Below are 24,605 nucleotides of genomic sequence, written 5' to 3' on the forward strand. Positions count from 1 at the left end.
ATGTGTATACACCAATTTTTGTCTCTCCATTCATCGATAGATGCTTGGGTTGCTCCCATCTTCTGACTATTGTGAATAGTGCTGCTATGAACATGATGTACAAATATCTGTTCTAGTCCCTGCTTTCAATTATTTTGGGTATATACGTAGGAATGAACTTGCTGGGTGAGGTGGTAGTTCTTTGTTTAACTTTTTAGAAAACCATCAAAATGTTTTCCATCGTTGTTGCACTATTTGACATTTTCATCAGTGATCCACGAGTTCCAATCTTTCCACATCCTCACCAACACTTGTTGTTGTCCATTTTGTTAATTATAGCCATCCTAGCACGTGTGAAGTGGTATCTCATTGGGGTTTTGATTCACATTTCCCTAATTGACAAATGATGTTGAGTGTCTTTTCATGTGCTTATTCGTCATCTGTATTGGCCATATCTCTTCTTTGGGGAACAAATGTTCTTACTTTTGACGAAGTCCAGTGTATCTGTTTTTTCTTTTGATTCCTATGGTTTTGGTGTCATGTCTATGAAATCATTGCCAAATCCAATGTCATGGATTTTCCCTTTTGTTTTCTTAAGATTTTTATAGTTTTAGCTTCTACGTTAGGTCTTTGACCCATTTTGAATTAGTTTTTGTATCTAATGTAAGGTAAGGGTCCAACTTCAGTCTTTGGCAAGTAGATATTCAGTTTTTCCAGTACTGTGTTTGTCGAAAAGATTGTCCTTTCCTCATCCAATGGTCTTGACACACTTGTTGAAAATCAGTTGACCATATTTGTGAGGATTTATTTCTGGGCTCTGAGATGAGATTTTAAGAATCAACAGGAGGGAACTAGATGACAAAGAGAGAAAATCCCTCTAGGTAGAAAGATTAGTTTGAGCAAAAGTATGATTTTCTTCTCAAGAAACGTAAACATTAATATCTCATTTTTCCATTCCTCTTACACATATTACATTAAGTTAATCTGGTATTTAAAATTTCTTCTGGGGGAAATCCTGAGTTATTTACTCTGGGGTCTCTGAGAGAATAATACAGGGTGGCACTAAATCCGTTCTCCTTCCTCATCTTACAACCAACACGAGTCATTAACATGCCACTTTTTTCTTCTAGTATCCAACAGGTTGGAGTGATTCAGAAAAGCACAGCTCACAAGGCCAAACATTAATTCCCATAGATAGTACAGAACAAAATTACAAGGAGGAAAAATCTAATTACCTAACAATTAGGGAAGCCCACCTTGCCCGTAATAAAATTAGTAATTACTCTGTTATGGAGGACAGTGTTAGCAAAGCTGCTTTGAGGCAATAAAAAGATTTGTGGGAGGGAAGAAGGGGGCAGTTAGTATTGTCAGTAGAGATTTAATAAGAGTTAATATGGGAAATTTCTGTAATTTACACTAGTTTTTTTTTAAGGATGATTTTTTTAATGTTTGTTTAAAAAAATTTTTTTTTGATGTTTATTTATTTTTGAGAGAGCAAGAAACAGAATGCAGGCAGGGGAGGGGCACAGAGAGAGAAAGAGACACAGAATCCCAAGCAGGCTCCAGGCCCTGAGCTGTCAGGACAGAGCCTGACACAGGGCTTGAACCCACAGACCACAAGATCATGACCTGAGCCGAAGTCGGATGCTTAACCAACTGAGCCACCCAGGCGCCCCTACACTAGTTTTGTTTAACATTTTATGTATCAAATATCTCTGTGTCATTAATCTACTTTGAATGGAATGAATGAATATAATCCGGTTAAGAAATTTACTCTATCTTCCAATATGGAAATAAACAATTTCATATTTTAATTTCAAGTGATTAAAGTCTTTAAGCTATATTTTGTTTGAATCTGAATGTTAATATACCATGATTTAAAAAAATCATCTCCCATCTCACACTGTATCCTCTTGGGTTTATAATAAATAAAAAGAGATCTCATCTCTAAGTTTTATCTCCTTACGTGATTGCTACTTTAGCTACACAAAGACTCAGATGAAGCCTGTAAGTTACTGCTTATAAAAGCCTAATCAATTTTGTAGACAAGTCAACATCATCTTCCTATCATTCCTTGGGTTAGGAGGGTGCGGGATAAGAGAGGAGAAAGGTGGAAGGGAGGTGGGGAACAGGGAAAGGATGGCAATTTTCTTCTTCCAATTGTGTGTATGTGTATGTGTATTTTAATTCCATGGTTTAAATATTTCAAAATTATATATTCAATGCTAACAGTATTATTTTGTACCACCACTGACAATTCCATTTTCATTTGAGAAATTAAAGGGTCAAGTTCCCCCAAATACTGTCTCACTTATATAAATATTTCCAGACATGGAAAAGACAATAGCTCATTTAATTATATTATAAAATTGGAAGAGATTTTCTGTTGCTTACTACATGAAGAAAATTCATAATGTGCTTATTCCACTGACTTACCATAGAAATAGTTCTAGAATATTATGCTTATTAGGCTATTGTACTAGGTTTGACATCTGTCACTTTAATTATCCTTTCTGTATTTCAATGCTTCCTTGTTATCTTTTATCTATATTTTCTTAGATGAATGAAATATGTCCATTTGCTTTTAGCTTTTGTCTACGGTTTGCAGCCTTAACACTCTATTTTAAAGATAATCTTACATGATTATCTTAAAACATTAAAGTTATTTTTGCCTAATTATGCCAACAATAGCTCTTGACTTCCTTTGATGGGCATGAAGGAAATTAACACCGATGACATCTCTACCTTTGTCATTTCTCTTTCATATTTTGCGTGCTGCTAATCTGGAGTTTAAAATCTCCTTTAAAAAAAAGAAAGACTTTCTTTTTATGTTTACATTGAGCATTTTACTTTTGTTGCCATAATTACCCTCAATTACTTAATTTTCCTGTTATTAGTGTTTTGCAGGTTTATATTTTGTTTTGTATTTTACTTATCCTACAATTTTAGATAGTTTCACTGATTACAACCACTTTTTCTCAATCACAACCTCCCTAATGAAGAATGCAATTCCTTATTCATTTCTTGATTATTCAGAGTACATTTGTTGTGTGCCTTACTAGAAAACAGTCTTGAGTGGTAAGTGTTCCAAGAATTTGCAGATCTGAGAATGACCCCGGCTTGATGTTTAAAAAGAATAAACCTTTGGCTGGGGATATAATGTGTGAGTCCTTACCCAGTAGAGAGGTATGAAGCTACAGGTAACAAAAACCACAATTGCAGATGTTTTTTTTTTGTTTTTTTTTTCTCATGTAACAACAACAAAAAAGAGTACATAGTTTCTGGCTTTGGCCCAGTTGCTAATAGGGATGCTGAAGCTCCAGCCATCATGTCTGTGGTAGGCAGAATAATGGGAGGTCCCCTAAAAATCCACATCGGAATCCTTGGAATTAGGATGTTATGTTAGTTTACAAAGCAAAAGGGAATTAGGTTTGCAGATAGAATTAAGGTTGCTAATCGCCTGACTTTGAGATACAGAGATGATCCTGGATTATCTGGGTGGACCCACTATAATCATGAGTGGAAGAGGGAGACGGAAGAGAGTCAGCAAAAGAATTCAGCCGATGTTACTGGCTTTGAGGATAAAGACCATGAGTTAAGGAATGCAGTGGCCCCAGAAGTTGCTCTACAAAAGGCAAGGAAAGATTCTCCCTAGAGCCTAGACAAGGAACACAGCCCTCCTATACTTTGAGGGTTTGTTTTGTTTTGTTTGTTTGTTTGTTTGTTTTCCTTAACCCAGTTCAGACCCATTTTGGACTTCTGACCCAAATTTAGAACTGTAAGATAATACATTTGTGTGGTTTTCAGCCACTAAGTTTTTTTTATGGCATTGATAGGAGACCAATACAACGTCCAACAGAAGATTTCAAGAGGCGACAAAGGAGAAAGCCACATCAGCCAAATCTGTGTCTCTTCATAGAAAGCCAAAAGCGTTCTCACAAGTGCTGCCAGCAGAAGTCTGTTTTCTTCTCAAGAACCAGAGTCAGGCCTGGCATCCACCCCTAATTGAAAGAAAGACCAGGAGGGCAGTTATTTAGGCCCTCACCTCAACATTGAGGGGAGCTAAGGAGAAGGGCTGAGAACGGCTTTTGAGAAACTCATCAAGTGTTTTACACTTTTCTTCTGAAAGCTCTGAAGATGTGATCCTACTACCTTCCCATTAATCAATGCCCCAGAGAAAAAATATGAAAGGATCTTGATTTTAACTATTGTTAAATACAAATTGTGTGTGTGTGTGTGTGTGTGTGTAAACTTACAAGGCATTAACTGGAAAACTTTCTCCAGAATGTATATTGGCATTGATTTTGCTTATCAGCTGTGCTTAGAAAATAGCAAAATCTCCGAATTTTCAGTCTCATGATTTTTTTAATTCAACTATGTTTAATTTTTTAATGTTTATTTTTGAGAGAGAGAGAGAGAGAGACAAAGACAGAGACAGAGTGTGAGCAGGAGAGCGGCAGAGAGAAAGGGAGACACAGAATCTGAAGCAGGCTCCAGAGTCTGAGTTGTCAGCACAGAGCCCAATGTGGGGCTCGAACCCACAAACCATGAGAACATGACCGGAGTCGAAGTCGGATGCTTAATGGACTGAGCCACCCAGGCGCCCCTTAATTCAACTATTTGATAAATATTTGTAAAGTACTTAATATGTGCCAGATGTTAAAATAAATTGTGTTAATTTTGTACTTTCTTTCTGTCTTGTGTGTTTGATCTTTCCCATTCCAGAATTATTGTTATTTTTAAAGTTTATTTATTTATTTTTGAGGGGGGAGGAGAGAGAGAGAATGAGCAAGGCAGGGGAAGAGAGAGGGAGAGAGAATCCCAAGCAGGCTCCACGCTGTCAGCGTGGAGCCCAACGTGTGGCTCGATCCCACGAACTGCGAGGTCATGACCTGACCCAAGATCAAGAGTCAGACACTTAATCGACTGAGTCACCCAGGCGCCCCCAGAACTATCACTTGAAGGTTAGGGTTTCCTACTGTATTTTCCAAACCTTTTGCCTTCTCTGTTATTTAAAAAATAATTAATTTAGGTCTCATATCTTGAGCCTTCCAGCTTCACAGGTTATATTTCACCGGTTTGTTTTCCCCAGAGTTTTGTCATTTCTTTCTTTCTGCATGACTAAGATTTTATTTTGGTTATTGTGCTTTCCTTTTTTTTTTTTCTTCCCTCACTCCCTTTTTATTCCAACCTTTTAAAATAGTTTTCGGATCTGTTCTCAACTCGGTATGAATATAAGGGGAAGACTTGTTCTTTAAAACCTGACACTGCTCTTCCTTTTCAACTTTGCCTCATATGTTTGAAAGGGCTCAAGTCTTGTGGATGGTGCTGTTGACTCATTCTTGGTAGCGACTTGTTCCCTTTGTTGGTGCTTCAAGGTCTGATGTGAGAGATTCCAGAATCCCGGATAAATGCAGAGATAGAGAGCTGTCAGCTAAGCCCAGGAAACACCCAGCAGCCCGGGAAACAGAAGATGCTGTTTCTAGATGTCCGTCTAGAGCTGGAGGCAGATCTTGCAGGAACACAGGCCACTTTTCCTGTGTGGGGTCGTGAGGGTGTTTTCAGAGAACGCTATCTGGGACTGGAGCGAGAGGACAAGACTGCATTTGACTGGAAGAGCAGAGTAGGCATCATTTGCTCCATCTGGGGCATCATGTCGTGCCTCACATCCTGTCTGGATCTGAAGAACGAAGACCAAGCTGACAAAGAGAAGACGCAGTGTGGCGAGAGGAGCCCGCATCAACCCTGTCCTGCCAGTGGGGGCTGCCCGAATTCTTATTAAAATGCGTAATGCTTGCAACTCTGATTGTTTCTATGAGTAACTGCGGAGGATTTGTTATTTTTCTTTTGAGATGAGGTCATAATTATTTTAGTGATAGGAAGCTCTTAGCATTTCCATTCACTACAGTAACTTTCCTAGGAATCACCTTGGAGCACTTAAAATACGTATTGAGGATGATGGACTGGAGGGAAAATACCAGCAAGGATGTCCTACAAAAAGCTTCTGTCTTCACAGATTGCAGGAAATCGTATGAAACTGTGATCATCTTTGCTCATTCGTAGCAGAGGCTGCTGGTCGCCTAAACTTCTCTCTTCCTCTCTCACAAACAGAACTTGAGTTTTATTTGGTGAAGCACACACTTCCCTGTCCCTTTCAGGTAGGGGTGGTCATGCAACACAACCCCGGCCAATAACATACAAGGACAGGTCAGCGGGTGGGCCTTCCGGAAAGGTTCTTTAAAGGTGCTAACGCAGCCAAAGCTCTGCTCTTGGTTCTGGGTACATCCTCTTCTTGACCAGAGCTCACAGGCATTATAGCTGGAGCAGTGCTGACATGCTGAGAACCCGGAGAACGAGGCATCGCCTGAAAGATGGAAGGCAGGAGCCTAAGTCTTGCTGACCAGGAGCTGCCCCCGTATTCCTGAATCACTCCATTTGTTTAAACCACCGCCTTGCGACTTTGCACTTGTTCTGTGCAACACTGCTGCCGTGTCATGCAGCTGAAGTCAGTCTCTAAGTGAGAAAACATTCTGTTGTGAGACAAGAGCCCTCCTTTTTCTCTCTGCGCACTGATACTTCTGAATGTCTTTTGATTATTGCTTGGTTAAAGTAATGTCATAGTGTAAGGCTCTCATGGGGAAACTTTGAAGATCATTCACTTTCAGTGAGCATCCAGGATATCAATCACCATTGGTCTAAAAGTCAGTTGCAAACTGGGTTTGTCCTTCAAATAAACCTGTACTGTAGGAAAACTCTAGGACACTCTAGAAATTTCTGAATGGGGAGAAAAAGTATGAGTTGTATAAATGGGCACTTGGCATTTTTATGGGGCACAATATTTAGAGACCAGACACCAGCTTTTGGCAAATAAGACTGTATTTAGAAGCCACAGGACCTTGGGGCACCTGCCTGGGTGGCTCAGTCGGTTAAGCATCTCACTTCGGCTCAGGTCATGATCTAACAGTTCGTGGGTTCGAGCCCACATCGGGCTCTGTGCTGACAGCTCAGAGCCTGGAGTCTGCTTCAGATTCTGTGTCTTCCTCTCTCTGTCCCTCCCCTGCTCGCACTCTGTCTCTCTCTCTCTCTCTCTCTCTCAAAAATAAATGAACATTAAAAAAATTTTTTAAAAAAAGCCACAGGACCTCCAGACAGGTCAGGGAAGTGACTGGGCCCCTGTAAGTTTGTGTATCTGGAACCGTAACTAAATAACTAATGTCTTGGTATGAGAGATCTGGGGGCTCTGCAAATTCCTTTATTGATTTTTACTAGAATGCTTATCCCAGAAGTTACTTATAAAGCTCTCTGTAATAACATAGGCTGCATCCATCATCCTAAAGGGAAATAAGGAAGAAGGAAGAAATTGAGCATCCTTGGGTACTGAAAGCCTGAGAAGGAGGCAAAAACAGAAAAAGAAAAGAGGCAGAATCAAAGATCCATCCCAAGCCACCTGGAGTTTTGTAATCTGGCTCCAGATTTACATGATAGAGGGCTGTGTCCCAAGATAATGAATTCTGTGAGCCACAAACGTTATTAGGTCCTGCCCCCCAGTGCAGAACAAGTTTAAATACTGTTATGTTTGATTCACTTATTCTAAAACACTTCGGAGCACCCAATGTGTGCCAGGCACTGAACAAATTATGGCAAAGATTTATGTTCAACTTTAAAAAGAGATTCATTACGTTGCTTTTTAATAGCTGCAGGTGGCAGCATAACTTAACAATACATTCTGTGCTCTCCACCTACCTTTACAACGTGGTTTAACACACAGGAGATGATGATACAGGGCCAATCGGAATCACCTCTTTGCTTGCAGAGTACAAGGGTGCTTTCTCTGAAGACTGGACCCCTCGCAAATGTTATCAACAAGAGAAAAAATGCTCATTACATAAGCCTCGCACAACAAAAACTTAATTTCAGATCATAGGCACCTAATGGGCAGTGTTAACAATGGGATACATCAGGCAATAGAAAAGAACAGATATTTTTACTATGCTGTCAGCATATACCATGCATTGCAAATCACTACTGGAATTTCTGGGTTTTATAAAGTAACTTCTGTTTTTGTTTTGTTGCTGCTTTTAACATAATTTAATCGTGCGCTTTAAAGAAAAAAACGAAAGTTTCCACTGCACCCAGAGCTTTCTGGCAGTCATGTTGTTACTGTAACTAGGATAATGAGTTATATAATATCACATACAATGTAAATTCAGGTTTCTTCTCAAAAGTGTTTCCAGGCCTCGGAGATGCCTGGTTTGGAAAGGAAATGAAAGCAGCTCTCTACCAACTGAATTTCAGAGCAAGGGGAAGAAACAAGATCTGGTGAGGCTCACCGGTGCAAGCGGACTTATCGAAGCTGCCCAAATGCAGAATCATTCAACATCATTAGGCTTATTAATTGACTGCAGATATCGAGAGAGAACAACCCCCTTGCCAAGTGGGGACTAGTTCAGTCGCCTTTCAGTTTCCATCACTCATCCAGCCAATTCATTAAAGCCGGTTTGTTTCTCCCAGGTGCCTTCTAATGAGTTGCATTGTTTCCTTTATTGTGCTTGTTGGCTCACAGATCTCTTTCACAATTTTCCTCGGTTTCTGAATGCTCCTTAAGTACCACTTTTGTGATCAGCCCGTTTGCAGCTAGCTAGCGCTTTCCCTCGTCTTGGGTAAACGAAGTAAGTAAGTGGGAGAACTGAGATGCCACCCGGTGATACGGGGAGGAGGGGGGAAAGGCCAGAGGGACTTCCACCAGTCGCCTGTGTTCCTTGAAAGAACCAGCAGGTGGTAGCAGCACTTCGTGGGAAAGCCCCGGCTCAGCGCTGTAGGACCGGAACAATAGACCCCCCAAATCCTGTCCCCGGTCGGAGGAGAGGCTCGGGGTGGGCGGAAACATTTTTCCTCGCGGCGCCCCCTCGGTTCCTCCAACCTTCCAGGCACCTCCCAACGCCTCAGATCCCCGTGGGTAGGTTCTCCCTGGGGAGCGGGCAGAGGTGGAGCCACCCAGGGGTGCACGACTTGCCCGGGCAATGCAAAGCCAGGCACCTACATCTGGACTTCCCCTTTCAGACCCAGGCTTCCCAGCCCTTTGGGGAGGGTGGAGTCAGCAGCCCCAACGTTGACCAAGATCCAGGGTCACGAAGAGGCGGAAGAGTTTAAGGCGAGATCACAGACACTTTCGTAACCCAGATAGCCCCCCCACCCCCGCCACCGCTCCACTACTGCCTACCCATCCCCACCCCACCCCCGTACCCTCCGAGATTTCTCAGTTTGTCTTTCCCTCCACCCCCTTCTTTTCCTTCTTTCTCTTCTTCGCAGCTCACGCCCACCTTAGTTTAAACCTGAGGAGGAACTAAAACAGCGGGTTTAGTTCCTAGAGTTGAAGCCGAAAAGCAGGGGTGGGGAGAGGGCGCGGGCGTTCGGGCCGGCTGCCGCGCTGCCCTGCCCTGCCCCGCCGTGCCCCGCGGTGCCCCGGGCGTCGGCCGGCCGCCCGTGCGCTTCGCTCCCGGGGACCCGAGCCCGCGCCCGGCCCGGGGGTCTAAACACCTCGGCCCGCCGCCCGCGCCCTCCGGGCCCCTCGCGCGCGCCTCCCCCGGCGCCCCGGTCCCCCCGCCGCGCGCGGCCGGGAGGAGGAGGCGCCCCCGCCCGGCGCTCAGGCGGGCCCAGGGCGAGCCCCGCGCCTCCACCCCGCTCTCCCCCGCGCATCGCCGCCCAGGCCGGGAGGGCGGGCTCGGCTCCCCGGAAGAGGGGAGAAGGAGGGCGGCCGCAGGGGCCGGAGAGGGGCGGGCCGGGCTGGGAGGGACGCGGAGGGGGCGGGCCGGGCTGCGCTCGCCCCTGCCGCCGCTCCAGAGCCGAGCAGCGGGCGGCGGGACCCGCGACCGAGCGCGGCGACGGCCAGCGCGACGCGGGCCCCGCGCGATCCCCGGGCGCCCCGCCTCCAGAGCAGCCCCCGCCGCCGGCCACCGCCCCCCGGCCGCCCCGGAACCCCGGAGACGCGCGGCGGCGAGCGGACCCGGGCCGCGGGCAGCGGGGTCCCCGCACCCGAGCGGAGACGCGGGCGCCGCGGCTCCACCGCGGGGCCTCGGAGGGTGGGGGGCGCAGACCTGCGGAGCCTGCGGCCGGCGGAAGGTGAGCCCCGGGGTGCCAGGCGGCGTTGAGGGGGTGGGGTGGGGGGGGCGGTGTGCCTGGGGACAGAGGCGTCCAGGTTTGCAAAAGTAGAGGGGCCCTCCAGACCGGGCCTCTGCAGATCCTGGGGGGCCCCCTGGGGGAGTGCTGAGTGTCCTTCCCCAAGGCGAAGGTGGGTTCGTGAGGGGTGCGAAACTGTCCACGCTGGCTGCCCGACCTCTGACCAGCCATCACTGACACCACTGTCACCCTCGCTGCTGCGATCCCCCACTGTGTCTCCCGAGGCGCTGCTCTGGCTCTGGCTTGGGGGTCCTGACGTAGGGGTCCTCGCCAAGCCGGGCCCCCAGCGTTCCGAAGAGGATCGCCCACCCTTCTGACTCCCGTGGCATCTCTCCAATCCCCACGGAGCTGGGAGGGGCGAGGACGTTGATCCCACGCCTGCCCCCGGCTCCCCCACCCCCATTCCCACCCCTAAGCCGTGGAGCGGAGAGAAGGCTCCGTTCGTGCTCCCCGGCCCGTAACCCCCAAGTTGCAACCAAAGTCTGCTGCTTGCTTCTGCCCCAGCTCCACCCCCTCGCTTTGCATCTGGGTGCTTGGCCCTACCTGCCCCCCACCCCCACCCTCCAATCTTGGCTGTCTGGCACCCTCGCTCCTCCCATCCCTGGGGGAGCTGGCCTGGGCCCAGCATAGCTGATGTTGTAATGTCCCTGGCGGTGCCGGTGGAGAGAAGCGGCTGGGCCTGTTCCCAATAAGTTAAACCGGGGCCAGGCCCTCCACCCGCCAGGAGAACTTGACTCAGGTTCTAGAAGGGGAGATGCTGGCTGGGTGGGAAGGTGCTGTGGAACTGTTGGCAGTGCGGGGAGATGTCCAGGTAATGGGCATTGCCTGATTGGGACTTGTCGTTTGTTGCGGGTGCTGTTCTGAGGGGCTGCTTGGTTCTTCCAGAGCAGTGGCCCTTTTTCCTTGCAGGAAGGCGAGGGTGGGGGCTTCTGTGTACCTACCTAGTGGCCTAGAGAGGGGACTCCTTGGGAGTCTGTTGGTTCATTCAGGGCTCAAGAAGATGGCTGGCAGTGACGATTATGTCACCAGAGTGCCTAGGAGCAACAGGCACCAGCAGTCTGAGCATGTGAAGGGCTGGAACATTCCTCTTCTCTGCCGGCCGCTTTTCCAGCTCCTCACCTTCTCCTGAGCTAGGCCCCAGGTCCCATGTCCCGCCGCACTCCCTCCCACTAGGTGGAGGCAGGTTGGCGGGGTTAGGGAGTTGAGGCAGCCTTGGTTTCCCTTTCTCTTCTTTCCTGTTCAGCTCGCACTCTCCCAGCCCAGATGTTTCGGCAGCAGCGACTCCTGGGGTAGAGAGCAGTCGACAGGCCCACTGGGGGTAGAGTGGGGACGGACCCAGGGTGAGGAGAAGGGCTCGTGGGCATCAGTATGAGGAGCACTCTGGATCTGCTCTGATGTGCATGCTCACACACACACGCACACACACGCACACGCACTCCTCCCAGCACGCGTGCTGCCCTGCACCCATCTCGCCTCACACACATTGCCTCACACGCTCTCGCACTTGCTCCCACGGGCACTGGTCCTGGCTCTTGGGGACTTCTACACTCTCCCATGTACTCATCTCCCGCGGACACGTACTGACAGCACCAACATCCTCCCTTCCGCCCTTTTCCAAAGCCGTGCGTGTGTCCGTGGTCCGTGCACAGCCAGAGTGGCTCAGTCTAAGTGGCTGTCTGCCACTCCCAGACACTGCCTGCATCTTAAAAGCCTCCCCCAGCTCCACAGCCTGGGAGTGGGAGGCACACTCGTCTGCATCTGCGTGCTCTGGGGGACATTCTTGGAGGCTGGAGGCCTCAAGGGACACAGGACTCTCCTCTGCTAGGTAATCCACAAACTGGCTTCTCCCACCAGGGCGGCAGGGGCCAGAAGCACCAGAGGACAGCCACGTCCTCACTATGTGCTCTGGATGCCGCTGTAAGGGCTGAGGGGATCCTTTTCAAGGCCGGCAGCCAGAGCTCCCAGAGACAGCGACTGAGACCATGTCCAAGGTGGAGATTAAAGGGTAGAGGCAGCGGCATTAAGCTGAGCAAGGATTATCCTGGAATTTCCTGGGCGTTTAACAGCTGCAGAACAGGACGAGGACAGGGACTGTGCTTCTGACCCCTCCCACGCTGACCCTGTGGCTAACAGGTGTGAGGACCTGTCACACTACACATTAACCAATGGCCCCTTTGCCCTTGGGACCTCCCTTGCCCTGCTGGGCCCCGCAGCCTGCTTTGCCTCTCCGAATGTTCCCGTCTGGGCTCACTTAGTGACGATGCCCTTGTCTTGTGCTCTGAGTGTCCAGCCGCCTTGGTCCCCCCTTGAAAGCTGCAGTCCTTTGCCTAGGACCGAGTAAGAGAAGCACGGTACTGTCAGTGGGGCAATTTGAACTTCTTCGGAGAGAAGCTTAAAGAAAATCCAGGGATAAAGTTATTTTGCTCATTTATTCCCAACTCCTACTGCCTCTTTCTCTCTGCTTTCTTCTCATAGATGAAAATCTCTAGATTATTTTGAAACCCAGAGAGAAAAAGGGGGTGGGGGGAGGATAACATGTAAACATACGCTAGGTTAGTCTGGGTTTTGAAAACCTTTTCCTTTTTTTTTTTTGTTTCGATGGTCATGATGAGATTCTGTTTTAATTGTAAAAATGAGATATGCTCGTTGTAACAAGGAAACCCATTGGAATATACCTAAGACATAGTTAATAACCCCCCACCTACTATCCTTCATTTCTCCCTCCTACAGGAAGGAACCAGTCTTAATGGCTCAGTGTATTTTCTGCCATACCTTCCTTCAAGCTTATTCATAAGGTTTATATCACTTAATGTTTTTAAGACTCATTTTGTGGATTGAGGTGCATAAACTGTATTAAGCCATCTCAGTTTGTTCATAAAATTACCGTATTTAACATTTCAATTCGAGGACAGTTAATTTTTTAAATTCTTACAGATGTACTCATTTAATGTATTTTTAAGTCTCTCATTTTTAAAGATAACAGAACTCAGAAGCTGTGATTTATAAGCTAAGAGTCTACACATCTTTCATCTTTGCCAGTTTCTGGAAACAAAACACAATTCTGATGCCTACGAACTGTCATATTTTTATAAACCAAAGAAATGTAGCAGGCTTGTGGATGCAGTGTGTCTACTATAGCAAAAAGATGTAAAGTGATATATGTAGAGAAGAAGCTGAGAAAAAAAATGTGAAGTCATAGAATGCAATTTTTGTCATATGAAATTTTGTCTAATCAGTCTTCTTTTCTGAGCTTCCATTTTCCATCCACATTTCTGCTGCTTCTGGTGTTCTGTTTTTCAAACCATACACACATCTGAAATGTGAATGTTTCCCTGATTGGGAGAAGTTTTCTGCTCTTTCATGGCTTAAAGGGTTTCTCAACATGGACCGGTTCCCTTCACGAGCTCAAGAAGTTAGAGGGACCCAAAGCAGGCCCACCCTCACACCACCCCCCTCCCCCCCACCTGTGTTGCAACAGGGATGCCCTTGACTGCTTCTGGGACACACTCCTAGACTAAATGCGGAAAGATGTCCTAGTCCTCAGCCACTGAAGGCACCTTTGAAAATCAAGTTCTAAGTCCTGCTTGTTTAGTATTCCAGGCAGGTGGATGGAGCGCGTGTTCTCGTCACTTACATTTCTGCCTTTGAAACTTCTTTCAAAAGAATCTGCGGTGGTAGGAATTAGCTGACAGCAGTTTCTTCCATATCTTAAAGTTTCCTCTTTCCTAATTTTTATTCTTGCCATAGAGATACACCCAAGTTCTTTTTATATATTAAAAAGGAAAAGACTTGAATATATCTTTTTTTTGGATAATCGAGAATTGACCTAACCTCCTAGTCTCACTCAACCAGTTTTTGTTTTCTGAAGGAACTCATTTATAACCTTCAGTCTTCTAGATCCACATCGAAAAGAGGTCCCTTCGGACAGCAAGGGACACTTCTGGGTACTTGAAGATCCTCAACCGTTTTTTATTTTTTTTTTAATTTTTTTTTCAACGTTTATTTATTTTGGGGACAGAGAGAGACAGAGCATGAACGGGGGAGGGGCAGAGAGAGAGGGAGACACAGAATCGGAAACAGGCTCCAGGCTCTGAGCCATCAGCCCAGAGCCCGACGCGGGGCTCGAACTCACGGACCGCGAGATCGTGACCTGGCTGAAGTCGGACGCTTAACCGACTGCGCCACCCAGGCGCCCCCTCAACCATTTTTTAATGAATATCTTTGTTCTTGGCAAAAATCTGTACAAAATTTGGAAAGTGGCAATCCACACGCAATGTCTCCATTTAATTCTTTTCCTCCTGATGCCTCTTGAGGACAGAAGCTGAGTGGCTTTAACGTGTTCTCTAATTGCTTTTGCTTTTGCTCTTTTCTGGATCCTCTGGAGACAGGCCAGCTTCATGTTGTCATTAAGATGCACGCTGAGGCTGTGCATACACGCCCTATTGTAGCCACAAGCGACTGTGTTGCTTGTATTGTGGGTCATCAAAGCAAATACTTTGCCATCCCTCATCTTCTAGAATGTTCCATATTGCGCAGCTGATATGATCTGCAGTCTGTCTCTTCCCTCTTGTTGTCTCCCCCACCCCCCCACCAAAAATTCATTGAGATGCATCCAAAGTGTTTATTATTCCTTCTCCATGATTAGTTGTCTACTTATAAGTTGAAGAAGACACGGTGCTTACAGTGTTTTCTTTGTTACATATTCCAGAATCCATCCATCTTCTGCCTGAAAGAGGCTATTTTGGAGAATATCTGCTGGGCAAATGATATAATAGCTTTCCTTGTTTAAAGACATTTTGCTGGCATTTTCAGTTCTTGATAACAGCATTCCTAAAGACCCTATAGCGCTGGACAGAGTCTGGTCTGCCTTGGTGTGACAAGCATGTCTCCAAATTAAGCCACAGAGAGTTTGGGGGATGCAGCCACAACATGAGTTCCTTCAGGATATTTACTGAGCAGCCATTGGTGGTGGGGCCCTGCTTTTTTACTTCACGGTCTCCCTGTTCTTTGAAACATTTAGTCTGTGAATGATTCTAGCAGCATTGAGGACAGTATTAGCAAAGAACCTCTGTTTCTCAGGAATCATTTGCCGTATGGCAATGCTTCCTTTTTTTTTCTGGGTTTATTGAGAGACCATTGACGTATACCGTCGTGTAAGTTTAAGGTGTACAACCGGGTGATTTGGAAATGCTTCTTACTTGCTATGTGCTCTAAGTTAAACTCTATCTCACAAGTAGGGTTCTAGTGGCATGACAGGGAAATTTCAGTGGCTGATGGGCAGATACCCATTATGCACCAGCCCACACAGCTGCAAAAGCTGTGCCCTTTCATGACAACCACATGGGGGTGACACTGAAGGCTTCCTCTTGCAAGACAGCCAGCGTTGCCAGGAGAAATTAGATTAGCAGGAATCAAATTATGACTTTCTTATTTATCGAAGTTAAATAGTGCAGTAGTTTGATTTTGACCTCATTATGAAATGTGCAGTTTTCAATGATGGTGTGGATCACCTGGCCGTGACTGTCCTGGAGGAAATAGGTTCCAGTTTCCAATGGCTTTCTTTTTTCTCTCTCAGTTTGACGGCTTTGAACAACCTGCCTCTTATTTTCTTCCTCACAGAAATAAATGGAATGTACCGCTCTGGTCCGTGCAACTTGCAGACTTTTGAGACTCAGTCACAAGGAGAGAAATGGGTCCCCACTAATATCTAGACCAATGAGCAAAGGCAGGTCTGAGCCCACTGGTCTTCATCGTGACCCTGGAGGCAGCCATGCCCCCTCGTCATGTGCTTGTGAGCCATGGGGGTGTGCTTGTACAGGGATGGCCTTTTTAGGTTCCCAATTGGGAACACACTTTATACCATTCTGCATGGACTAGTTACCCTTAGAAATTATTTTTGTAATCAGTGCATAAACTGTTGTCCTTATTCTTTTTTAAGGTTGTGCCATAATTTATTAACCATCTTTCTCTTGATGAACAGTTACTTTACAGGTTTTTCCCTTCCAAACAATTCTGCAATAAATATCCGTGTTTGAACTTCTGTGCAACCAGATCCAAGGATAGAGTACCGGGGCGCCTGGGTGGCTCAGTCACTTGAGCATCCCACTTCGGCTCAGGTCACTATCTCACGGTTCGCAAGTTTGAGCCCCACGTCGGGCTCTGTGCTGACAGCTCAGAGCCTGGAGCCTGCTTCGGATTCTGTGTCTCCCTCTCTCTCTGTTCCTTCCCTGCTTGTACTCTGTCTCTCTCTCTCTCAAAAATAAATAAAGGTTGAAAAAAAAAAAAAAGGATACAGTACCTGAAGGACAAACTCTCAGAAGTGAAGCTGCTAGCTAGACATTGCCAAGTGTCCTTCCAAGAGAAAACACCAGTTTGAACTTACAAGCGCCGTGAATCTAGAGAGCCTGTTTCTCACATTTCCTTCAACCCAGGGCATTTTTCATCTCCTAGGACAAGATGGCATGCCACTGTTGTTTCCCCATTCTGTCCTCTCATTGTGAGCGTGCTAGAAGCATTTTTTCCTATATGTGGCATACATTTATTTTTCTGCATGCCATAGAAGTGTACCCCTTGTGGACAGGAGACCTCTGTTCACAGATGTAGGCATGCCAGTCCCCCAGAGCTCAACCCCTTCTCCACTCCTCAGACGGCATCTTTATGCCTCTGTTCTTCTCATGTCTGTTCCCCCACCCTCCCTCCCATCATACCCCACAGCTCTTTCCTGTGTTCCCTCTTGCTCCACTGCCTCTTTGCAATGTCTAGAGTGTCCAGGTCTTATGTGGGTCAGGAGGTGCTGGCGAGGGGGAATCGTGTGTCCTTAGGGAAGGAGCAGCTTTCTACTCTGCTTGTTTTAATGAGAAGAATCTTCTGACTTCCAACGCAGGGTGGCCGTAGGAGGAGGAGAGGAGAGGAAATGAAGAGAAAGAACTGAAATAGCTCCTTCCAGAAGAAAAGGGTAAGACTGGCCCAGAATTACCCTGTGCTCTAAGGGAGGGCCGTAAGAAATGCTCAGAGGTGGGTCACCTGTGGGAAGTAGGGAGGGAGTGACCCATCACATGGCCCTCTAAGATGGCAGACTTGGCGCGAGTCAGGAGAAAGTCGGCTTCCTACAGGCCTTTACCCCTCGGTTGGCGCTGGGGTGGTTTGAGAGCTATCGGACAAGACACAGAGTCAGGTTTTGGGGTCTGGGCCATCTGTGTAGCAGTGGAGTTCCCTGCCACCTGCCTCTTCTGGTCCCATGTGTCTCCCTAGGAAACAAGTTCGGCAGCAGACCCCCAGTCTTACAAAGCAGCAGCCCCGCCTGGGAGCAGGGTGGTGGCCAGGGCAATGGTGGGAGCCCTGAAGATGCCCCATGGCTGCTGAGGGGGCCGCCCGGTCAGGGAGCGGAGTGGCGGGCATGGTGTGCAGTCTCTGGGTCCTGGGGCTGGCGTCCTCAGTTCTGGCTCTGGAAGGTAAGAGGGAGGGGAGACTGGAGAATTCCCTACCTGCCACTGTGGGTGGGAAACGGGAAAGATTCAGAAAAGGCAGAAAAGAGTGAAGACGTCAAGAAGGGGCAAAGGATGGGGAAGGTTTCCGAGAAAGGCTCCTGACAGACAGCTGTGCCCCTGCTGGCGGATCCAAAGGACCAGGGAGGGGAATTCTTGTTTTCCTCATGGGAATGCGGTGAGGGTTAGCAGCACCGGCCGGAGGCTTGGCCGTTGAGTGTCCCTTCTTATCTCTGGGCAGAGGTGCTTCTGGACACCACTGGAGAGACATCCGAGATTGGCTGGCTCACCTACCCACCAGGCGGGGTGAGTGGCATTCCGGACCCCAGCGCACCTCCCCCACCCTGCTCCTAGAGTGTGGAACTTGGGAGGGAGGCCCTGGGTAGAGACTAATGGGGTAAGACTCATCCTCCCGAGAGGAACAGGACTTCCGCGTGTTCTTACCCCGCTCTGCATGCAGCTAACTGGCTCCCCGGCCGCCCTCCCTACAGTGGGATGAAGTGAGCGTTCTGGACGACCAGCGACGCCTGACTCGGACCTTTGAGGCATGCCATGTGGCAGGGGCCCCTCCGGGCACCGGGCAGGACAACTGGCTGCAGACACACTTTGTGGAGCGACGAGGAGCGCAGAGGGCACACATCAGACTCCACTTCTCCGTGCGGGCGTGTGCCAGCCTGGGCATGGCCGGAGGCACCTGCCGGGAGACCTTCACGCTTTACTACCGCCAGGCGGAGGAGCCCGATGGCCCCGACAGCATTTCCTCCTGGCACCTCAAACGCTGGACCAAGGTGGACACGATTGCAGCGGACGAGAGCTTCCCCGCCTCCTCCGCCTGGGCCGTGGGCCCGCACGGCGCTGGGCAGCGGGCCGGGCTGCAGCTGAATGTCAAAGAGAGGAGCTTCGGCCCCCTCACCCAGCGCGGCTTCTACGTGGCCTTCCAGGACACAGGGGCCTGCCTGGCCCTAGTGGCGGTCAAGCTCTTCTCCTACACCTGCCCCTCCGTTCTCCGCGCCTTCGCCTCCTTCCCTGAGACGCAGGCCAGTGGGGCCGGAGGCGCCTCCCTGGTGGCCGCCGTGGGCACCTGTGTGGCTCACGCAGAGCCAGAGGAGGATGGAGGTGGGGGACAGGCCGGGGGGAGCCCCCCCAGGCTGCACTGCAATGGGGAGGGCAAGTGGATGGTAGCTGTTGGGGGCTGCCGCTGCCAGCCAGGGCACCAGCCCGCCCGCGGAGACAAGGCCTGCCAAGGTGAGATTCTGCCGCTGTGCACTTGCCCAAGATCTCCCCACCCGTCTCCCGACCTTTGGGCGCCTCTGCTGAATACCCCAAACTTTACTTTGTCCTCCGAAAGTTCAGGAATAAGCTATTTTAGGAAAGGACTCTTGTTTTCTCCAGACTTATTTTCTATAGCACACAAATGTGGTGTCATAGGCTCATCTCAAATTTCTAGAACCTTCTGGAGACTTCCACATTGCTGAGCCTCCTGGGGCTGCAGGCCTGGGAAGTGATGGAGATCACACTCCTGGGTTATCTTGGGGTGGGTCCTTTGTCCCTATATGCCATGTAATTCGGAAGTGATCCTCACAGGGCCAGGTGACCAGGATGCAGGTAGGAGAAGGCAGTGGGTACCAGCCAAGGGGGATGCTTCTGTTGCAGGGTAGAGGCTGCGGAAGGCCTCTGCAGAGGGAGGGTACACGGTCGAGCCAGACACCTATATCAGGGGCTTGTCCCGCCCATAGTCCCCCACTGCACCTCACTTTTTCCATCCAAGGAAATGCAGTTCCCACCCCAGTCACCTGGTGGAAGTAATCTGCCTGAGTGAGGGAGAGAGGGAAGAGGGGGTGGGGGGTAGGTCTCAGGAGGAAAGGAGAGACCTCCCTGGGGAGTGGAAGGCTGGGAGGATGCCCGAGTGACGCACGTGGGGCTCCAGAGGCGGTGAGTGGAGTGAGCCTGAAGTCCTCACCCGGTTCTGCCCCTCAGCCTGCCCGGAGGGCTCCTACAAGGCCACGGCTGGGAACGCCCCCTGCTTGCCCTGCCCAGCCCGCAGCCACGCCCCCGACCCTGCGGCGCCTGTTTGCCCCTGCCTTGAGGGCTTCTACAGGGCCGGTTCCGACCCCCCAGAGGCCCCGTGCACTGGTGAGTCTCCCACCAGCCCAGGGGGTGGAAATGGGACTGGGGACGGCAGAGAAGGGGAGCCCGAGGGCTACACATGGGGCTGGTGTGCATTTGCAGTGACTTTTCTCCTGTTCCCTCATTTTCTCCCTCCCTGCTACACACCTCCTTCTCACCTTGACTCCATCTGCACTGGCCCACCTCCTACCCCTCCTCCCACCCACCTCCGCTTTCTGGTCCCCACCCCATGCTCTTGGTCTCCTCCCCTCTGGGCCACCTGCTGTCCCCTGCTTCCTAACTTCCTCCATCATGCCCACCCCTCCTCCCCCACCTCTACCCCAACGACTCCTTTCCCTGGCCCTCCTCGCTGCCCCCACCCTCGCCGGCCTCCCCAGGCCCGCCTTCGGCTCCCCGGGAGCTTTGGTTCGAGGTGCAAGGCTCAGTGCTCATGCTGCACTGGCGCCTGCCTCAGGAGCTGGGGGGACGCGGGGACCTGCTCTTCAATGTCGTGTGCAAGGAATGCGGAGGCCACCAGGAGCCTGGCACGGGCACCCCGGGCACCTGTCGCCGCTGCAGGGATGAGGTGCACTTCGACCCCCGCCAGAGGGGCCTGACTGAAAGCCGAGTGTTAGTTGGGGGGCTCCGGGCACATGTGCCCTACATCCTGGAGGTGCAGGCTGTGAACGGGGTGTCAGAGCTCAGCCCCGACCCTCCCCAGGCTGCCGCCATCAATGTCAGCACCAGCCACGCAGGTGAGCCTTTTACTCTGCCTGACGCCTGGCCTGGCCTCCTTACAGCCCCCTCCCCCACTCCTGCTGCCGGGGGGGGGGGGGGGCCTGGAGACCCTCCTACTAACCCCCCACACCCCAGTTCCCTCTGCAGTCCCTGCATTGCACCAGGTGAGCCGGGCATCCAACAGCATCACGGTGTCCTGGCCACAGCCAGACCAGACTAACGGGAATATCCTGGACTATCAGCTCCGCTACTATGACCAGGTGGGGAGGAGAGGGGGTGCCCCACAGTGGGGCCGGGGGCGGGGGAGAGGTGCCAGGAAGCCTGGGGGTGGGAGCAGGGCTGAGGGGCCAGACTGGGCAGCAGGGAGTGAACGGCTGTCACCCCCAGGCAGAAGATGAATCCCACTCCTTCACCCTGACCAGCGAGACCAACACGGCCACCGTGACCCAGCTGAGCCCTGGCCACATCTATGGCTTCCAGGTGCGGGCGCGGACTGCCGCAGGCCACGGCCCCTACGGGGGCAAGGTCTATTTCCAGACGCTGCCTCAAGGTGAGAGGAAGCCTGGATGGGGAGGGGGCAGCACCAGGGAATGGTGAGGAGAGGCCCGGGGGGCCCCCCAGGCCTTGACCCCTCACCCAGCACCCTCCAGACTAGAGATCGTGTGGGCCAGGAGGCTGAGGATAGTCTCATGGCTGAGCGGCTGGCCTTTGGGTCTGTGGTGGGTCTGAGCAGGTGCACGGGGGGGGGGGGGGTGGGGGGTATGTAGGTGTGCGTGCAGGGAAGGCCTTACCCACGAGTGATCCTGGGTGGCTGCTTCCTCAGGTGAGCTGTCCACCCAGCTGCCAGAGAGACTCTCCTTGGTAATTGGGTCCATCCTGGGGGCCTTGGCCTTCCTCCTGCTGGCGGCCATCACCGTGCTGGCTGTCGTGTTCCGGAGGTGAGCCCCTTCCGGCCGTGTCCGAGCACCGCTCACCCCGCGGCACAGCCCCACGTCCTGCAGCCCCGCAGCCCACCGCAGAAACCCCCACTGGCGCCCACCTCCTGCCACCCGGCCCCTTCCCTTAGGGTCCGTGCCCAGGTGGGAAGGAGGGATCACAGACCCCTGGCCGGAGGGTGGCCGGCGTGGGGGCTGAAAGGGGGACAGAACGGGAGGGAGTCATTCCAGGACTCTGGTTTGTCCTCAGGAAGCGGCGTGGGACGGGCTACACAGAGCAACTGCAGCAGTACAGCAGTCCAGGTATGGGGTGGGGAGGGGCCGGGCCAGGACGGGGCGGGGCGGAGGGGGCTCCCAGACCAAGAGCTGGGGGCTGAGCACAGCACGCAAGGCTAGCTTCCCGCGAGGCTGAGGGGAAGCCCTTGACCCTGCCTTTGTAGGTAAGAGGGCACGCCCCCCCCCCACCGTGTGCGGGCAGCCTGGCCTTGCACCGCGCCCTCATGACACGCCCCATTTGCCCACAGGACTTGGGGTGAAGTATTATATCGACCCCTCCACGTACGAGGACCCCTGCCAGGCCATCCGGGAGTTTACCAGGGAGGTGGATCCCACGTATATCAAGATCGAGGAGGTCATTGGGGCAGGTGTGCAGGGGCAGAGGAAGGGGATGGAAGGGACGGGATCCCTTCAAACTGGGGCAGGACACCGTGAGCCTGCAGTCCTTCCTCCATACTCCCCGACCTGCCCCTGTCCTCCCAGGCTCCTTTGGTGAAGTACGCAGGGGCCGCCTGCAGCCCCGGGGACGGCGGGAACAGGCTGTGGCCATCCAGGCCCTGTGGGCTGGAGGCACCGAGAGCCTCCAGATGACCTTTCTGGGCCAGGCTGCAGTCCTGGGCCAGTTCCAGCACCCCAACATCCTGCGGCTGGAGGGCGTGGTCACCAAGAGCCGGCCCCTCATGGTGCTGACGGAACTCATGGAGCTGGGTCCCCTGGACAGCTTCCTCAGGGTCAGTCCAGCCTGGGGGGGGGCCGGGAGGCGCGGCTGGGGAAGCCTGGGGTCCGGGCAGGTTTACAATTCTCAGCTGTCCCGGAGACAGGAGACAGAGCCCTATATCTTTGCTCCCCCACCCCCGCTGGTCTTCATCCTTCGTTCCCAGGCCATTTTCTGATTCCTTAATCCCCGCTCCCTCTCATGCTGATACCTGCTGGGCTGTGCAGCAGGTCAAGGCTTCCCGCCCCGCTGCTGGAGGCTGAGCTCTGCCCCCCTGCCCCCCAGCAGCGGGAGGGCCAGTTCAGCAGCCTGCAGCTGGTGGCCATGCAGCGAGGAGTGGCCGCAGCCATGCAGTACCTGTCCAGCTTCGCCTTCGTGCACCGTGCCCTCTCTGCCCACGGCGTGCTGGTGAATAGCCACCTGGTGTGCAAAGTGGCTCGTCTTGGCCACAGTCCTCAGGTGAGAGCACTGCCTGGGGGGCTCAGCCTTTTCCAGAGGGCGCTGGAGGCCCAGCTGGGACCCAGGGTTGACCCACCCGTGGCATATCACAGTGTCTGAAGGGATGGGGCTCACCAGGGCTCCATCCAGGAGAGAACGCCAGGCAGACATGTGAGCACATAGCAGTCGCTCAATAAATGCGGCCACTGAGATCATTGCTGCTGTTATTTCTAACCCCACCCCTCAGGGCCCAAGTTGTATGCTTCGGTGGGCAGCCCCAGAGGTCATCGCTCACGGAAAACATACAACGTCCAGTGACGTCTGGAGCTTTGGGATAGTGATGTGGGAAGTGATGAGTTATGGAGAGCGACCCTACTGGGATATGAGTGACCAGGAGGTGAGCTCTTGACCTAGACACTGCTGATCCCCCGCCCCCATCCTTCCAATGCACCAGCCTCACAGACTCAGGTACTTAGCCTCTAGTCTCTAATCCGCTCACACCGGAAGTTCTCTTGGCTTCCGTATCGTTAAGTCCCTTCCCCGCTCCAGCTTCATGCTCGGCCTGATCCCAGCCCACCCACTGACCTAATCAACAAGATACTCCTTTCCACTAGCAGTAGCTTCTCATCACCATGGTCTTCCTCCAACCCCCAGGTGCTAAATGCAATAGAACAGGAGTTCCGGCTTCCCCCACCTCCAGGCTGTCCTCCTGGACTACATCTGCTCATGCTAGACACTTGGCAGAAGGACCGTACCCAGCGGCCCCATTTTGACCAGCTGGTGGCTGCGTTTGACAAGATGATCCGAAAGCCAGACACTCTACAGGCTGACGGTGGCCCTGGGGACAGGTCTGCAGATTGGGGCTGGAGCCTGGGACAACCAGGGAGGGTAGATACAAACTGAAAACAAACTGAGGCGAGGGGGCTAAGATGAAGGGGAGACTTTGACACCCACCTCCCCTCACTTAGACCTTCCCAGGCCCTTCTGAACCCTGTGGCCCTGGACTTTCCTTCTCTGGACTCACCCCAGGCCTGGCTTTTGGCCATTGGACTGGAGTGCTACCAAGAAAACTTCTCCAAGTTTGGCCTCTGCACCTTCAGTGATGTGGTCCAGCTCGGCCTGGAGTAAGCAGGGAGAGAGGTGGGGTGGGGATTCCTCTGGGCCCAGGCCAGGGGTCATGCCTGGGATCGTAGAGAAGCGGGCCCAGACTTGATCCACTCCTTCCCCACCAGAGACCTGCCTGCCCTGGGCATCACCCTGGCTGGCCACCAGAAGAAACTGCTGCACAACATCCAACTCCTTCAGCAGCACCTGACGCAGCCGGGCTCAGTGGAGGTCTGAGGCCTGGGCTCCAGCTGTGCGTGGGCGATGCCCTGGACAGCCCCGGCCGTAGGTCCCAGGAGCGATATGCGAGACCAGAGCCAGTCTCCGTCCTGGCCTCCTCGAGAGGCGCCTGCCTCACTACACCCAACCCCCTGGACGCTTCGCTCCCCAGTCCTCCTCTGCCCTCCTCCGCCCTCCCCCAGCATTAAAGGGAAAGAAGAAACTTTGCAAGTTGGAAGTGTGGTGAGAGCTGAGTCTGCGAGGAAGGGCTGGGAAGGCCTCGGAGAAGGAGCGCAGGGCCATTGCCGGAAGGGGACACGGCAGAGCCGAATGCGCAAGGAAGCAGAGCAGGGAACGGCTTTATTGGAAGGTAGAAGGTGGCAAGACTCAAGCAGCTTTACCCCGCCCCAAAGCGGTTCCTGTCCCCCTCACTCC

At 51.5% G+C, this 24,605-nt stretch overlaps 1 protein-coding gene and 1 long non-coding RNA gene across 6 annotated transcripts; one reads left to right on the top strand and one right to left on the bottom strand.

The window, feature by feature from the left end:
* Nucleotides 1-1,641: 1,641 nt before the first annotated feature.
* On the bottom strand, nt 1,642-9,136 carry LOC124524719 (uncharacterized). 2 transcript variants are annotated; one of them, XR_006965302.1, is made up of 3 exons: nt 8,310-9,136; nt 7,723-7,817; nt 1,642-3,980 (listed from the first exon to the last, which is right to left on the bottom strand). It is a non-coding gene; the product is annotated as an uncharacterized LOC124524719 (long non-coding RNA). The 2 variants fall into 2 exon arrangements; XR_006965303.1 differs by having other exon boundaries at nt 7,723-7,825; nt 8,310-9,046.
* Nucleotides 9,137-9,954: 818 nt separating this feature from the next.
* On the top strand, nt 9,955-24,394 carry EPHB6 (EPH receptor B6). 4 transcript variants are annotated; one of them, XM_047095896.1, is made up of 19 exons: nt 9,957-10,098; nt 16,136-16,271; nt 17,039-17,110; nt 17,407-17,606; nt 17,881-17,945; nt 18,131-18,884; nt 19,617-19,772; nt 20,144-20,500; nt 20,619-20,743; nt 20,871-21,033; nt 21,307-21,421; nt 21,669-21,721; nt 21,943-22,062; nt 22,178-22,425; nt 22,695-22,868; nt 23,095-23,244; nt 23,502-23,695; nt 23,816-23,971; nt 24,080-24,394. In XM_047095896.1, the coding sequence occupies exons 4-19, from the start codon at nt 17,507-17,509 to the stop codon at nt 24,186-24,188; spliced, it is 3,039 nt and encodes a 1,012-aa protein (XP_046951852.1). In that variant the 5' UTR covers nt 9,957-10,098; nt 16,136-16,271; nt 17,039-17,110; nt 17,407-17,506; the 3' UTR covers nt 24,189-24,394. The 4 variants fall into 4 exon arrangements, with proteins under 4 accessions (XP_046951853.1, XP_046951854.1, XP_046951852.1 ...); XM_047095897.1 differs by lacking the exon at nt 16,136-16,271 and having other exon boundaries at nt 9,955-10,098; nt 22,698-22,868; XM_047095898.1 differs by lacking the exon at nt 16,136-16,271 and having other exon boundaries at nt 9,955-10,098; nt 20,631-20,743.
* The last annotated feature ends 211 nt before the right edge of the window (nt 24,395-24,605 follow it).

The sequence above is a fragment of the Lynx rufus genome, unplaced genomic scaffold (genome assembly GCF_022079265.1).
Source record: "Lynx rufus isolate CCGP_SWC_20201006 ecotype Redwood Valley unplaced genomic scaffold, mLynRuf1.p SCAF_4, whole genome shotgun sequence".
Lineage (NCBI taxonomy): Eukaryota > Metazoa > Chordata > Mammalia > Carnivora > Felidae > Lynx > Lynx rufus.